A 14,609-nucleotide genomic window follows, 5' to 3' on the forward strand; every position below is an offset into this window, starting at 1 on the left:
TTGACCCCCAGCTTCCCTGAACTTTCCCGAAGGTTCAAGCGGACCATGTGCCTTTTTGGGAGCAGATACTTGTGTGAGAAGCTCTTCTCCACCTTGAACTTCAATAAGTCCAAGTACAGGTCCAGACTTACTGATGAGCATCTTCAAGCTCTACTGAGGGTCTCCACTGCTTCCTCCCTCAAGCCAAATGTGACTATGTGAGAAGAAGCGCTGCCAGGTCTCTAGCAGCAAGGAGTAGGCAAAAGAAGCCGTGTTCAGAATATTTCATGTTCAATGTTCCATTCAAGTTCAGAAAGTTAAAGGTTAAAGAGCTGTTAATACAGACATTTGAAACGGAATAAAAATAATTCATTTTCTCTACTTAGCCAGCCAGTGTATATCTACTGTATGCTCATTAGTATTATTTGGTTTTATATTACTGATTGATTTCTTTTTTATTCATCTTTAAGTTAATTTATTTAATTCATTATTTTTTGTTAAAAAATAAAGATATTTGATAACGTTGGAAAGTTTTATCAGTGCTTTTCTTGTGGAAATCCTGATGCGGCCCAGTCTCACCCAGACTCGGCCTCTAGTGGCCCCCAGGTAAATTGAGTTCGAGACCCCTGCTTTAGATGATGCTGTGTCATCAGGTCTGATTGTCTATGGCTTCTCATCCCGTCGCACCATCTCCTGAGGCCATACGTTGACTTGTATGCTTCCCTAGCGAGACTTTTGACTTTTGCTCTTTAAAAGATCAACATAAAAAAAGATTTAAATAAAGTTCTAGGGAGATGTTGGAAAAAGTTTTGAAGTCTCGAGAAAATTGCCACTTGAAATGGGGTGTGTAAACTGCTCATGTATATCTTGTTTCACTGAGGGATGGTTGTGTGCTTAGTCATTTTAGGAATGTAATTACTAGTATAGTCTTTTAAGATTCTAAATTTCCTAATTGAAAATTTTCCTTGTAAAACTGTCGGTGGACTGGGGAAAAAAAGGCAAGAAAAGTTTTTAAATATACAACTCGGAAAATGTGTTGATTTTGACATTTCATCACAAAAGTAATTAAAGTGTTGGCTAAGATAATAAGATAATTGCTTTGGTAATGACCTCCCAAAAGTGATGTTTTGTGTCCTACTCGTGGACATAATAACTGGAAGAACTGGAAAGTTCAGGGAGTTGCAGAGACGGTAAAAGTACTCACACTCTATCCTTAAATAGGAGTTAAAAATGTCTAACAAAGGCTCTGGGAAAAGTACTAGTACTGATTCAACTCTTGTAGAGTAAAAGCTAGACTTTACTGTTCTTTTTTTACTGGATACCTTGGTACGATAGGAATAAAAATGCCACCCATAAATAATTTCACTTTTTATTAAAACTTAAAAAGTGATTGTGTAAAGAAGAATGGTACCAACCACTGTATTCAAATCAAGTACAGTGCAAAATCTACTTAAGTGGGACAATGTAGTAGTATTTGTACTTTGTTCCTGTCAGAAAATGTTCAGTATGCAATGAGGAATATAACATTTTTATTTTCTTAATGCCAATAGATGGTGCTGTTACAGTTGTGGCAGTGGCTCTCGAACTTTTTTATACACTATCAGAAGTAGCATCTAAAATATTTAAGATTTGCCATTAGTGCAGTCATTATCACAGTAAAAATGCATTAGCACATAAAGCCCAAGTGTAAAAAAAACATGCCTGAGCTATAACTAAGACTAAGTTTGAACATTGATAGTTTGTTTTAGGCAAAACATTGTTATTAATTCACATTTCACTCCTAGTTAAAGAATGTATTTTTGTCTGTTTTTTATGTGAACCCAAATGAGTTAATGACTAGACGTCCAATCAATTTAAGGAGGGAGTGTGGCAGCCAATCAATGTTCTTTCATTCGCTGCCAACCCTCCCACTTAAAATGGATTAGACGTCTAGCACCGTCAATGAACGATAAGAAGTTAAGCATTTCTGACCAAGCTCAGGCAGCAATTACTTTACATTCAAGAGTGTAATAACAATAATTTAGTATTAATATACATATTTCAAGAAAAACGTGTTATCGTAAGCCAGTACCAAAAAGCTAGGTTCCTGAATGGTCTCAGTACAACGCTAATAAAGACATGTTCTATTCATTTTAATGGTGATTTGAGTTGAGAGCTCGGTTACAAAACAAATGAAACTCGTAAGTCAATGCACTGCTGCTTGTACATGAGTTTTTTTCCTCCTCGGTCTCGTGCTGTTGGTATTACAAAGCTCTATATTTAGTGAAGTCAACTTTGGAGAAAATGACTGGATACAAATTTGTCAATAATTGGAATGTTTGTGCGGAGGCCTAATGGCTGCCGGGAGCAAGACGACAGAGTTAAAGTTAATCCTCGTAAAATGCCATGACAATGAAGGCAGGAAGAGGTTAGTGCAGTGACGATGAGCAGTGGCTCACTATTTGGCAGGAAACGGCTCTTCTCGGCTGCGTCCAAGAAAGCCTCAGGCGTCCCAGAAGTTCAAACTCATGACGAACAGGCTCCACCCCCTGGTGACGTGAAGGTCCTGCGCCCTCGTCGACCTGCTAAGATCATGACAAGAGAGTTTCTTGTCGCCATATGATATGTTCTATGTATAATATCATCAATTGGTGAATTGACCAATTGATTATACGAATGCCTCAATGCCAATTATGAAATATTATTTTATTCTCAGGCCTAAAAAATAAGGTCAAATCAAATATTCCTTGTCAAGGAAATTTAGTTGTTGTAGCAATAAGCAGAGTTTTGTTTCACAATAATTGAATTGAATTGAATGCTTTTATTGTCATGATACAAGTATAATGAGATTTAAAGCTGAACCTTGTTCTTAGATATACCATTTTTTTTCTTATTGCATTCCTGTGGGAAATGTTACTATATCAAAATTTTATCAAATATTGTGCTCACATACTTTAGGACACAGGTAAAATGTTGAATCTGAAAAGTTAGATGACTAAATTGAAAGGTAGCTCAATATTTGAATTTATTTGAATTCATCACCTTACCAAGTGCCTTGTTCTTCTACAATTTCTACCTATTTATTTATTAAATTATTTATCTGGTCTTTATATGAACCATATATGTGATTTTGACTTATAATAATTTTTCCACAATAAAAATTCAAAACAATAAAAAAGCTATGGAACATTATATGTGTGTGTATTTTTAACCGAACACATATAAGCGCAGGACCATTTTACGGAGCCGGCAATTCACTAAAAGCGATCGGAAAGAATTACTTAACGCACAAACGACCTATAAACAGAGTTGGATTTACGTAAATTGCGTAAAATCTCCGTAGTGCTTTCACTGTACTGCGAGGAGTGACAGGGCGGTATCAAACGTTCTTGTTTTGGTAGTAGAAACCTACTATTAAGCAACGTTTTGTAGCGATAGCCGCTTTGTTTTTAACAAAAAAATACATAAAAAATATATCAGAAAGCTATAGCCATAGCATAATAGCTGGAGTGACGTGAAAATGGCTCTACGGAGGATTACTCAGGAAACATTTGATGCTGCAGTGAGGGAAAACGTCGAGGAGTTTGAGATGGATCCTGATGAGGCTTTGAAGGACGCTGTGGACCAGTTTCAGTCTCAAGGTATTTTTGTCCAAAAAATAAAAATGTGAACATGAAATCAAATGCTGAATTGTCTGAATCATAACAAGCCAGTTTGATTGAACATCATTCATTATGCAGTTAGTCTTTCCACAACAGCATAAAAACTTATATTCTCCAAATACATCAGTGGTCTTTGGATTCCTGGTTTTCCTATTGACAGTGTAACAAAACAAATGGTTAAGTGTTAAGACCTACCGTATGCATGCATGTACATCTATGTGTATGTATACATGTGCTTATATATATGTATGTATGTATATATTTGTATGTATGTATGTATATATGTGTATGTACACGTATGTGTATGTGTGTATATATATATATATATATATATATATATATATATATATATATATATATATATATATATATATATATATATATGTATATATATGTATATATATATATATGTATATATATATATATGTATATATATATATATGTATATATATATATATGTATATATATATATATGTATATATATATATATGTATATATATATATATGTATATATATATATGTATATATATATATATATATATATATATATATATATATATATATATATATATATATATATATATATATATATCAGCAACACGCTTATTTATATGTATTCATGTATTTATTTATTAACTTACTTATTACCTATCTATTTATGTCTAAAATGCCTTTCCTATTTCTGAATCCTCAACCTCTTGCTACTGTGACAACGAAATTTCCCGAATACGGGATGAATAAAGTTATCCAATCCAATCCAATTTATGCAGGTGTGGATCTCAGCTGTATTGTTAAAGCTGTACCTGCCGAACCATCAGATGACAAACAACCAGAGCAAACACACAAAATATTACAGGTATGTATTCATGCTATTCTCTGGAACTGGACTTTATGCACTGCCCATCACTTTCTCATGTCATGTTTCATTCACTTTTAGACCTTGGAGTCCCTCAGTCTTGCACAAGAATCGGAAAATGTCACAAAAGCTGCGGCGGATGTAAAATGTTTCACCGAGCAATGTTTACTTGGATTCGCTCAAAGGTACCTGGCGGGCCAGAAAGGCGCTTATCCCATCATCCTCTCCCAATGCCAAAAGAGCTTGGGAGAGCAGGAAGCCATCTTGGCCGCTGTGACCGCTTTGGCTGCACTTACCGATGGACAGCCAGACTTGTTGGACGCAGAGGGCAAGGGCTTCCTCTTGGACGTTTTCAAAACGCATCACGACGATTCTTCAGTAACGCGAGCTGCAATTTCTGCCGTACGTCACTGTTGTCTGAAACATGAACAGAATAGACAGGATCTCATCAAAGTGGGCATCCTGCCGCTTCTGATGGACGCCATTAAACAGCATGGTGGAGATGCCAACGTGGTTAAGGAAGCCGCCGGAGCGCTCAGGGTCATGACTTTTGACGATGATATCCGAGTTTCGTTTGGGCAAGCTCACGAGCACGCCAAGATGATTGTTCTTCAGCACAATGGCCTCAAGGTCTTGATTGAGTCTGCGAGAGGTGAGACCGGCTAATCTCTACATTGTCACCTACAGTGTACGGAATCAGTGAAGGCATCCATGTTGCTGTTCAATTTAAAATCATTTAATTGTAGGAAATCATGTAAATTTAAGGCATGTTTCACTAATTCATTTTGTGATGGTAATACGTATACTTAATGCGTCTCTTTCCATCCTCAGCTCACAGCGGCAATACCACTGTTTTGAGTGAGCTGTGCGCCACTTTATCCCGTTTGGCTGTGAGGAATGAGTTCTGCCAAGATATTTGTGACCTGGGTGGCTTGAAGCTCATGATGACACTACTTGCAGACAGTTACGAGTCAGCGGTACCGAAACAAAGGTTATAAAGATCCGTTATTCGTTCACATTGTCACTGGGTTGTTGCCTTTTTTTTTGCCCTCACAGGAGTTGGTGCGACAAGTCCTGAGCGCAATACGAGCCGTGGCTGGAAATGATGATGTGAAAGACGCTGTTGTTAAAGCGGGAGGAGTCCAACTCATTGTTATCGCCGTAAACAGACACATGACGGTATCTGCGGTGAGTCATGTAGATGTGTGTGGGCACCAGAATATGGAAAATAATTGTGTTAATGTAACAAGAGTTTGTCTTTTGTCCATTTGAATCTCTGTTTTCAGGTGTGCGAGCAGGGTTGTGCTTGCCTGGGCGTCCTTGCTTTACGCAAGCCCAACAACTGCAAAGTCATCATGGAGGAAGGAGGAGTCTCAGCAGCAGTGCAGTCTATGAAGGTTCATCCTGACATTCTAAATGTACAGGTAAGCCTGACCACTCATCCCTCCCTAAATACTTATATTTATATGCCCTTTTCTGTATTCTAAACAGAAACAGGCTTGCATGCTGCTACGAAACCTGGTGTCACATCAGCCCAACTATAGCCAACTCATTCTGGAGATGGGTGTTGAGGCCCTGATATTGCACGCACTAAAGACCCATCAGGATTGCGGGGATATTGCCAAAGCTGCCCTCAGGGATTTGGGCTGCAATGTGGAGTTACGGGAGCTGTGGACCGGCAAAGGTGCCGGCATCACCAACTGAAGTGGGAGGAGAATGGCAATGGAAAGTCATGTTATCGCGAATGTGTGTCATGTTTTCAAGCAAGCAATTCCATTTTATTTGGATTCATAGTGCCTCTTTGAAATAATAAAATGGTTGCCAAATGTCAATACATCTGAAAAAAAAACTACAACAAATAATAAGCTCCAAATATTATATTGTTTCCTTTAGCAATTCAATTTTAAGGTAGATTCATTGAGGCCGCATTCCGAAAAAGGCCATGAGTGTTTTTGTATTTTATTTTATTTTGATACATTTTTCACGAGTGTTATTTATCTGTGCTCTGCAAGGTATGTGAATTTTCCACCATGCAGATTGCATCTTTTTTTAAACACTCAACCTTTATTGAACTGGTGCATGTTTTACATTATGAAGTGTCCCTTGGTACACTATCAAACAAAACTGTACTGAAATAAAGAAGTCATGTAGTACTGAAAAATCTACTCTGTATGAAACTTCATCTAATTGTCCCCCTATTTTGATGTGCAAATAGAACAGCTGTGGTTGAAAAAAATAAAAATCAATTGTGCTGAGGAAAACAGATATCTATAATTATAATTGATGAAAAATAATGTATATCATAGATATCTTAACACCGAGCCATACATGAACTAACAACAAAAATCATCGGTGACAATTTTCTAACTATTATTCATGTTTATATCCAAAAAGTAAGAAAAAACAAAAAACAAAGAATGCATACTAATAATAAAAAAAAACGTTAAGCGAAGAATACCTTGAATGCTGAAATCAATTTATTGGAGGAATATAGAAAATAAAATCGCAGCCGGCTGACTTTTAACCCATATTGCGCATCAAATAGTTAACACAATTGACATTTACAATGCATTTACTTAAACTCTTCTGATCCACCAGGATATTTCAACACCGAGACATAAAGTTCATTGTCAAACCATTCCTAAATTCTACTTTCACTGTCACCTTCTCAGGACTTCTACTTGACGCACCTCCATCTGTCCTATCATGGAACGCCTGGCCTCAATAAGACTACATTTCCCAGAATGCCTCGGCCTTCCACACGACGTCCGACTGGCTTGTTTGGGGTTGTGACAGGGGGATCGCCAACAGCAGCATGGACGATGGCAACCACTCAAAGTCACCACCGCACCGCTGAAAAATAGAACTTATTATAACTTAGTCGTCGCGTTACTCTGTTTAAATTAAGTTAGGACCAACGCCATGTAATTGTGGCACTAAAATTAAATTAAACAATTGTGCAGCAGCAAGCTAACGGCTAGCTAGCATTACCTAACCAAATGTTTGGCTAACTTTAATTCTCGAAGGAAGCTTCGAGAAATTTATACTATTTTCCCACTGAAAAGTACTCCTTGGGCAATTCATTCAAAGCTGTGCCAGTGTGAAATCAGGTAAGCAACTGCTTGCATGTCATTGTACTATTATTGTATTATTAAAGATCAGGTGGATGAACAACATGGTGCTTTAACGTCTGATAGCTTCTACACAGGGTAGCATAACGCCCATTAAGAAAGCTTTGTATTGTTAAGTTTGTGTGAGAAAAAAGTTCCAGTACTCCCGTCACTAATGATATTTGTTTGAAATAATTGTTTGAAAAGATACCTAGAAAGATATGTCCAGGTCATGGCTTCTGACTACTGTTTCGTCGTATGATTCAACTAAAACGCCATTAAATAGCTTCTTTTTAGTATGATAATTGACTCTGAAACCTCTCTTGGCAAAATATAGCTGGAGTCCTGAGAGGTTAAAGATGAAAAATAAGTAATGAATACCTTCATAATGATTTGCTTACTTAAAAACAGGTTTGTTAATCAGAGTGATTTAGGTTACTAGTATAGTCAATGTTCTTTCCATGCAACTGTTGACTGTAAGAACACAAACTTTTGTTAAAAGCGTAACCTTGTAGTGAGCAAGGCAGCGGCATGTTTGTAGTTCTCATGGAGGCGGTCTACCCGACACCTTTCACCTACAAGTCAACAGTTGTGTTCTTCAGATATTTTAGGTTGCAAATTTGCTCGGGATCTTGTTTCAGAGTCAATGTAACAAGTGCACACGATTGTCTGATTCTAAACTACAACAGTATTTGTGTTCCGAAAAGGTATTTCATAAGTACTGTTGGTCAGAAATGTTACCTTTGAAACCTCAAGAAATTTGCTTTAATTCAATTAAATGTTATTTGAGTTTGTTCATAACAGCCTTGGGCAATCAAAAGGGTTGCAGCTGGATTTCCCTTCAGCCCAAATAGATTGTATACTTCTTTCTATTGGCATCAATGGCATGCTAAGTTATTATTCCTTCTGACCCTATACTCTTCAGCCCCCAGAGCGATTGCCCTCTGGTGGTGTGATTCATGAGTGCGTCCCGAGGAGGCAGTTTATAGTCCCCGGGCATGGGGAGTGAAGTCCAGGATCAACATGCAGCACTCACCCAGGGAGAAGTGCTGCCACGGCCTTCCACGCAGTCTGAAGTGAGTTATGTCATGGTTATATGCTCAATTGTACTTTTAGAAATGATTCATTACTATTAATCCATGCAAAGACTAATTTTGGCTGACGGATTTTGTCAGCTGGTCCATTACTTTAAATGCCATTTGGCTCACTCATATTTAAACAATATATGACACTCCAAATGCAACATAGTCCACAAACATATTAGGTAGTTGAGTAAACTCTAAAGTGACCCTTTTCTTACTGCCCAGGGCTTGAAGCAGACCAGTTCTATCATCAACTCGCTCTTCTCAGGAGCTTTGGCAGGAGCTGTTGCCAAAACAGTTGTCGCTCCGTTGGACAGGACTAAAATCATCTTTCAAGGCAAGATGAATGCTGGGAAGGTCTAAATATGGAAACTGTTTGTTATATTTAGATTCATTGGGGATTGAGTAGCATATACATCTGGTTTATAGCTCCGGTGGATGTTATAAAAAGCTTTTGACAGTAGTAATTTGACCTGTAGCCCGTATAACTTAAGCAAAGTTCTGTAGATATTTTATGACCATCGTCTTGGTATTCATTGGTAATAATTGAGAGGGGACTTTGTCTTTTCAGTGTCTTCAGCTAGATTCTCAGCAAAAGTAAGTTTGAGATGATCAAGTATTTATGCTGTGCTAAATTTACCACTCATTAATATAAACTATAAAATCGACAAATGTTAAACTATATCCTGTGTGCATTTCAGGAGGCTTACAGATTAATCTACCGCACATACCTTAAAGATGGTTTATTCAGTTTATGGAGGGGCAACTCTGCCACCATGGTGCGAGTCATCCCGTATGCTGCAATCCAGTTCTGTGCTCATGAGCAGTACAAAAGTCTCTTGGGAGACTACTATGGCTTTCAGGGCAAGTGAGTGTCAGCCTCATCATGGCATGCAAGCTTTATATATTACAAATCAAATTTGTAAATTCGCTATGTTTTTATATTTAACCTTTGATCCAGGGTCCTCCCTCCACTGCCAAGGTTACTGGCTGGCTCAATGGCTGGTACCACTGCAGCCATGTTAACGTATCCCCTGGACATGGTGCGAGCGCGCATGGCTGTCACACCAAAAGAAATGTAAGGCCATTTAGTACATGTGTAACATATCATATTTTCTCACATATTAGCCGCCTCTGCGTGTAAGCCATACCCTTAAAATTGCCTTAAAATCGATGTTTTCTCGTATAACACGACCCCCAAGTCACAGTTTTCACCTCTATATTCATGGTTTTAATAGGGAGTACTAATGTCTTACTTTGAAGGGAAAATCTTAAGAAAAATCATCGCACGTGGTATTTCTGAGATACTCTATGAATCGAAAGGATCGTCTGCTGGATTGCACATTATTTGGGTCAATATATATTAATATGCCTGTCTTTGTAAATGCAAAATATCAAATTATTCAATTTGAAAAAAGAAATAAGTCTATCTTGAAGAGAACCTGATGCTTTTTAATGACAATAATTACAATTTTCTTACCAGAAGTTTGTGGCGGCCATATTGCTTATAATGTGGAAATATCTCGATTCTTTCGATGGTTCATATTACTGCAATAGTTGTCACATTGGAACAAGAAATAAATGTAAAAATCAAAGCGGGAAAAGGAAGGTTAAACTGGCAGGGGGTTTCCTTTATAACTCATTTCGAAACATGGCAATTTACACTTGAAGAAGTTGCTAAGTCTATTTATTGCATATAGGAACAATTCAATGTGTTTCTATTTTCTTGCCCTCTCTCTTTAGGTATAGCAATATCCTTCATGTTTTTGTGCGGATTTCCCGGGAAGAGGGACTGAAGACCCTGTATCGAGGTTTTACGCCCACCATACTGGGTGTAGTCCCTTATGCCGGTCTCAGCTTCTTTACCTACGAGACACTAAAAAAGGTTCACGCAGGTAAAATACGAGGGCACTTTGCTTAGTCTTCATGTTGTAGGTGCAAACTCTGATTTTACGCAATAACATCGGCGTCTCCTCCGTGATGCAGAGAGAAGCGGGCGCCCGCAGCCCTACTCGTTTGAACGGCTGGCCTTCGGGGCCTGCGCTGGCCTCATCGGTCAGTCGGCGTCGTACCCTTTGGACGTGGTACGGCGGCGCATGCAGACGGCGGGGGTCACGGGTCACACCTACAGCACCATCTCCGGCACCATGAGAGAAATTGTCGCCGAGGAGGGCGTTATCCGAGGACTCTATAAAGGCCTCAGCATGAACTGGGTCAAAGGGCCCATCGCGGTGGGAATCAGCTTCACCACCTTCGACCTCACTCAGATTCTCCTGAGGAAGCTGCACGAGATGGGCTACACGTCTCGGTAAAGGTGAGAAATCAGAATTTCTGGATCTTATCCTCCTTTTAGGGTTCAGGGAAGAGTGAGCGTGGAGTTTCCTTTTTGCCAACCAGGCAAACGCTCACACTGACGGTAGGTGGTAATGTGTGGGGTCCCTGAAGATGTGAATTAAGATTCTGTACACTTGTCACGTGCGTCAAAGTGCAATATGTTCTGTAGTTTTTTTTTTCTGTATGCTTGTGGGTACGCTAAAGTGAGACAGTAAGTGTAAATGTTCTATACACCCCAGGGGGCTCCCAGCTGCCTGGTCTGTATAAAGCGATGCCTACCAATCCAATGCAAGCTTATTTAGGGTCCATGTTAAAGCTTCCATGTCATATGAGATTAGACCGTGAATACGTTTTACGTGAAAGATAAAAGTGGAATGAGGTTTGAATCGAGAATGTAACTCTTGATACTCGTTGGCTATGTAGTTACATCAATCACAAGACGTAGCTTTTTTGTATTAAATGTACAGTGGTACCGCTACTTACGAAATGAATTGGTTCCAGAATTTGTTTCTTAACTTGGAATTTTCGTAAGTAGAGTTGCACCTGTATTTTAATGCTTTGTAGCAGTAGCGCAAATATTTATTTAGCCTTTTTCCACTTGGTTTTGAGTTTTTTTTTTTTTTTTTTTGTGTTTTGTTTTTGTTTTTTTATTTTCCACCAGTGATACCCAAGTTTTGTCCTTCAAGATCTCTCTAGATCAGGGGTGGCCAAACTATTCCACAAAGGACCGCTGTTGGTGTGTGTTTTCACTCCAACCATAGAGGACACCTTTTCACCAATCTGGTGTCCTACAAGTGCAATCAGTGGATTGCAGTCAGGTGCTTCTTGTTTTCTGCAGAAATCTCATTGGTTAAACTCTCTGTGCTGGATCGTTTAGAACAAAAACCTGCACCGCTGCTGTGGGGGTAGATTTTTATTCCAACCCATCCAGCACAGTTTAACCAACAAGGTTGTGCTGTAACAAGAAGCACCTCACTGCATTCCACTGATTGCACTTGTCGGACTCTTCATTAGCAACAAAGGTGTTTTCGTTATGGGTTGGAATAAAAACCTTCACTCACTATGGCCCTTTGTGGAATAATTTGCCCACCCCTGGGTTACTATCACAAAGCACAAGAGTTCGCAGATGAGCTATATGAATTAAATTCATCCCATAGAATGAAATTAAATGATAAAAAAATATAGGAAGGCACATGGTTTACACTTTTGATGAAGGTCCAGGTTCATTTCTCAGCTCACCTTACAAAAATGTGCATGTTAGAATATGTCAAGTATCAAAATGTGGTTCTTTGTCTTTATGTGCCCTGCGATTGGTCAGTGACTCCCACTGGAGTCCAAAGTGCGCACCAACCTCTCTTTATGTTATTCCTTTGATTTTAAGTCTGTGCCTTAATTGTAAATGAACAACACCAAGTTTAATGAGTGCTCACATGAATTCATCAAGGTTGTACTGTGTCATATCGCTGACTTGTCATATTTTCGTATTGTGATCATTTGACTGACATTTTTCTCTCTTGACTGACTGATTCATAAAACTAAAATACCCACATCGTTAGTGAAGAGGCATTAGAGAATTGCGTCCCATCAGCATTAGCACATTTTCTTTGTTTATGTGCTTTTTTTATGGCCAATTTTGCTCAAAGGGAAAAACCTAGGCCCAAGCGCAACCAGACTGACCTGTCTGGGCCACTAAAGTGTCTTTTAAATGTGAGAGACAATCTTAACATCATTTAGATAGCAGCCTATTTAAACCACTGAGACATTTATATTATGACTTTACATCAAGAAATGTGAATCTGAATAAGATAACACAACTTTAATTTGTATCTTTTATGGATAGTTCATAACAGGGGTTCTCAGCCCTAAACACTTGAGAATCTGAACACCAATTATGTCCTAATTACCACCAGAATGAAAACCTTGCCTCATTTTGGTACAGCATAATTGGTTGCAATTTACATTGGTACTTGTAGTTATGAACGTCACGGAAAGCCTCAATGGGCAAATTCTGTTTCTAGATACTTGAGAAATTTCAAGTTTCGAAACGTAAAATCTCAAGCCGGCTTTGATACCAATGTATTTGGTCCCAAGCTATGACGACACAAGAATTGCCTTTTAAGTTTGTATTTTCATCTCAGCAGCTGCAAACTGAAACTCAAGTCGTGACTAAAAAGTGCCTGGCGACAAATAGGTAGCCTTTTACAATGACTCAGCAACTTTGCAAAACAAAACAATTTTTTGCAAGGTCTGCTGCTGGAAGTGACTTTATTAGGACTCTGAATGGATGTAATTCTTCAGTATGATTTATTTTTTTATTTTATACCAGTGTTTTGTAACCCTGATCAGTTTGTGGTAGGTAGAAATTGAACCTACGTCTTCTCTTGAATGTTGTACAACCTACTGAGTTTGAAAGTGTTTATAATGCTAATATGTCATAAACCTACCTAAATGCTGCAAATTGAATACCTATATTAATTTCCCTGGCAGTCATGCACCCTCAAAGTTGATGCTATGTCTGGATTTGTATTAGAATGAAATCTCGTTATAACAATGACCTCATGAAATACTAACAAAATTACTTTTTTGGCAATTTTAGTGATGAATTATTTTATTGTCAGATAAACATAGATTTTACTGTTCCCACAAAATTTTCATAGCATCAAATATCGCATGGTCCGGCTTGTATGAAGTTGTTTCGAAGCAGTTTCGTAAATTTAAGTGACTTGTGCCATCTGAGTGTTAATGTGCCTGGTTATCCACTCTTCATTCAGATTGACTTTTTTGAAATGTCAAATAAAATGGGTTTACTAATAATTATTGTTTTTTTTTAATCCTATCTCGCAAATATCGCATAGAGTAAGTCGATGATGTGGCGTGAGATATTTTCAAATGTAAAAAAAGACAATTGAGTCAGTGATTTTCATAGTTTTGCATGGGCTTCTCTAGTGATTCAATGTGCGTTTTCATCAACGGAAACAAAACAAACAAAACAAAAAAACAGAATTTTTTAATTCGGATGTTTTCTTTTTCTTATCCTAAATTGTTCTTCAAGTGGGAGAAAAAACTGGAGACCAGGCCTTTTTGGGTATCCAGGCCTGATTGTTAGTTAAGCACTGTTGTTAAATATATTCCCTAGCCCAGCATGACTGACTCTGTAATTGAGTAATAGAACCACTAGAGGGACGTCCAACCTTCAAAACGTACCAGTTGCCCTATGTCGTTTTAATAATGGTCGTTAGATGATGCTATAAGCACAACTTTTTCAGGCCTGTGCGCGAAAGGTGACAAGAGTCAAATTTGTTCCCTCGACGCTTGAACTTGAACCTTGACTGTGAACGAATCATTCTGATATCCCAAATTTAACGCTCCATAAAACTCATGTTTTATGCTAACCACGAAGTTTGTAACCATTTTTCACCTATTAGTTGCTTGTAAATAAAATAATAAAAATAATAATAGTAATAATAACAATAATAAATAATAGTACATTTTGCACTGAGTTTTTACCTTGAATGACAAATGATGTGAACAAATGGCCGAGTGCAAAAGAGGAAAAAGGTGCTATTTGGGCTTATTGTGAAGAAGGCCAGGATGCAGGAGAGTGTTT

General features: G+C 38.1%; 2 protein-coding genes across 2 annotated transcripts; both read left to right on the plus strand.

Annotated features, from left to right (window-relative positions):
- Positions 1-3,275: 3,275 nt before the first annotated feature.
- armc6 (armadillo repeat containing 6) lies at positions 3,276-6,737 on the plus strand. Its single transcript, XM_077615517.1, has 7 exons — positions 3,276-3,599; positions 4,391-4,476; positions 4,558-5,128; positions 5,308-5,453; positions 5,533-5,664; positions 5,763-5,900; positions 5,968-6,737. Exons 1-7 carry the CDS (start codon positions 3,479-3,481, stop codon positions 6,178-6,180), a joined length of 1,407 nt encoding a protein of 468 aa, XP_077471643.1. The 5' UTR covers positions 3,276-3,478; the 3' UTR covers positions 6,181-6,737.
- A 465-nt stretch (positions 6,738-7,202) lies between these two features.
- Positions 7,203-11,457, plus strand: slc25a42 (solute carrier family 25 member 42). The gene is made up of 8 exons (XM_077615464.1): positions 7,203-7,586; positions 8,512-8,662; positions 8,894-9,005; positions 9,240-9,265; positions 9,370-9,536; positions 9,630-9,746; positions 10,412-10,563; positions 10,655-11,457. The coding sequence occupies exons 2-8, from the start codon at positions 8,585-8,587 to the stop codon at positions 10,978-10,980; spliced, it is 978 nt and encodes a 325-aa protein (XP_077471590.1). The 5' UTR covers positions 7,203-7,586; positions 8,512-8,584; the 3' UTR covers positions 10,981-11,457.
- The last annotated feature ends 3,152 nt before the right edge of the window (positions 11,458-14,609 follow it).

This window comes from Stigmatopora argus, chromosome 12, assembly GCF_051989625.1.
Source record: "Stigmatopora argus isolate UIUO_Sarg chromosome 12, RoL_Sarg_1.0, whole genome shotgun sequence".
In the NCBI taxonomy this organism is placed as follows: domain Eukaryota; kingdom Metazoa; phylum Chordata; class Actinopteri; order Syngnathiformes; family Syngnathidae; genus Stigmatopora; species Stigmatopora argus.

Excerpts from the sequence above, each read along its gene's own strand:
- armc6 (XM_077615517.1), top strand. The coding sequence starts at position 3,479 with ATGGCTCTACGGAGGATTACTCAGGAAACATTTGATGCTGCAGTGAGG. Across the intron at positions 4,477-4,557 it reads AAACACACAAAATATTACAG|ACCTTGGAGTCCCTCAGTCT; the intron begins GTATGTATTCAT and ends ATTCACTTTTAG. Across the intron at positions 5,129-5,307 it reads CTTGATTGAGTCTGCGAGAG|CTCACAGCGGCAATACCACT; the intron begins GTGAGACCGGCT and ends TTCCATCCTCAG.
- slc25a42 (XM_077615464.1), top strand. The coding sequence starts at position 8,585 with ATGGGGAGTGAAGTCCAGGATCAACATGCAGCACTCACCCAGGGAGAA. Across the intron at positions 8,663-8,893 it reads GGCCTTCCACGCAGTCTGAA|GGCTTGAAGCAGACCAGTTC; the intron begins GTGAGTTATGTC and ends CTTACTGCCCAG. Across the intron at positions 9,006-9,239 it reads GACTAAAATCATCTTTCAAG|TGTCTTCAGCTAGATTCTCA; the intron begins GCAAGATGAATG and ends TTGTCTTTTCAG.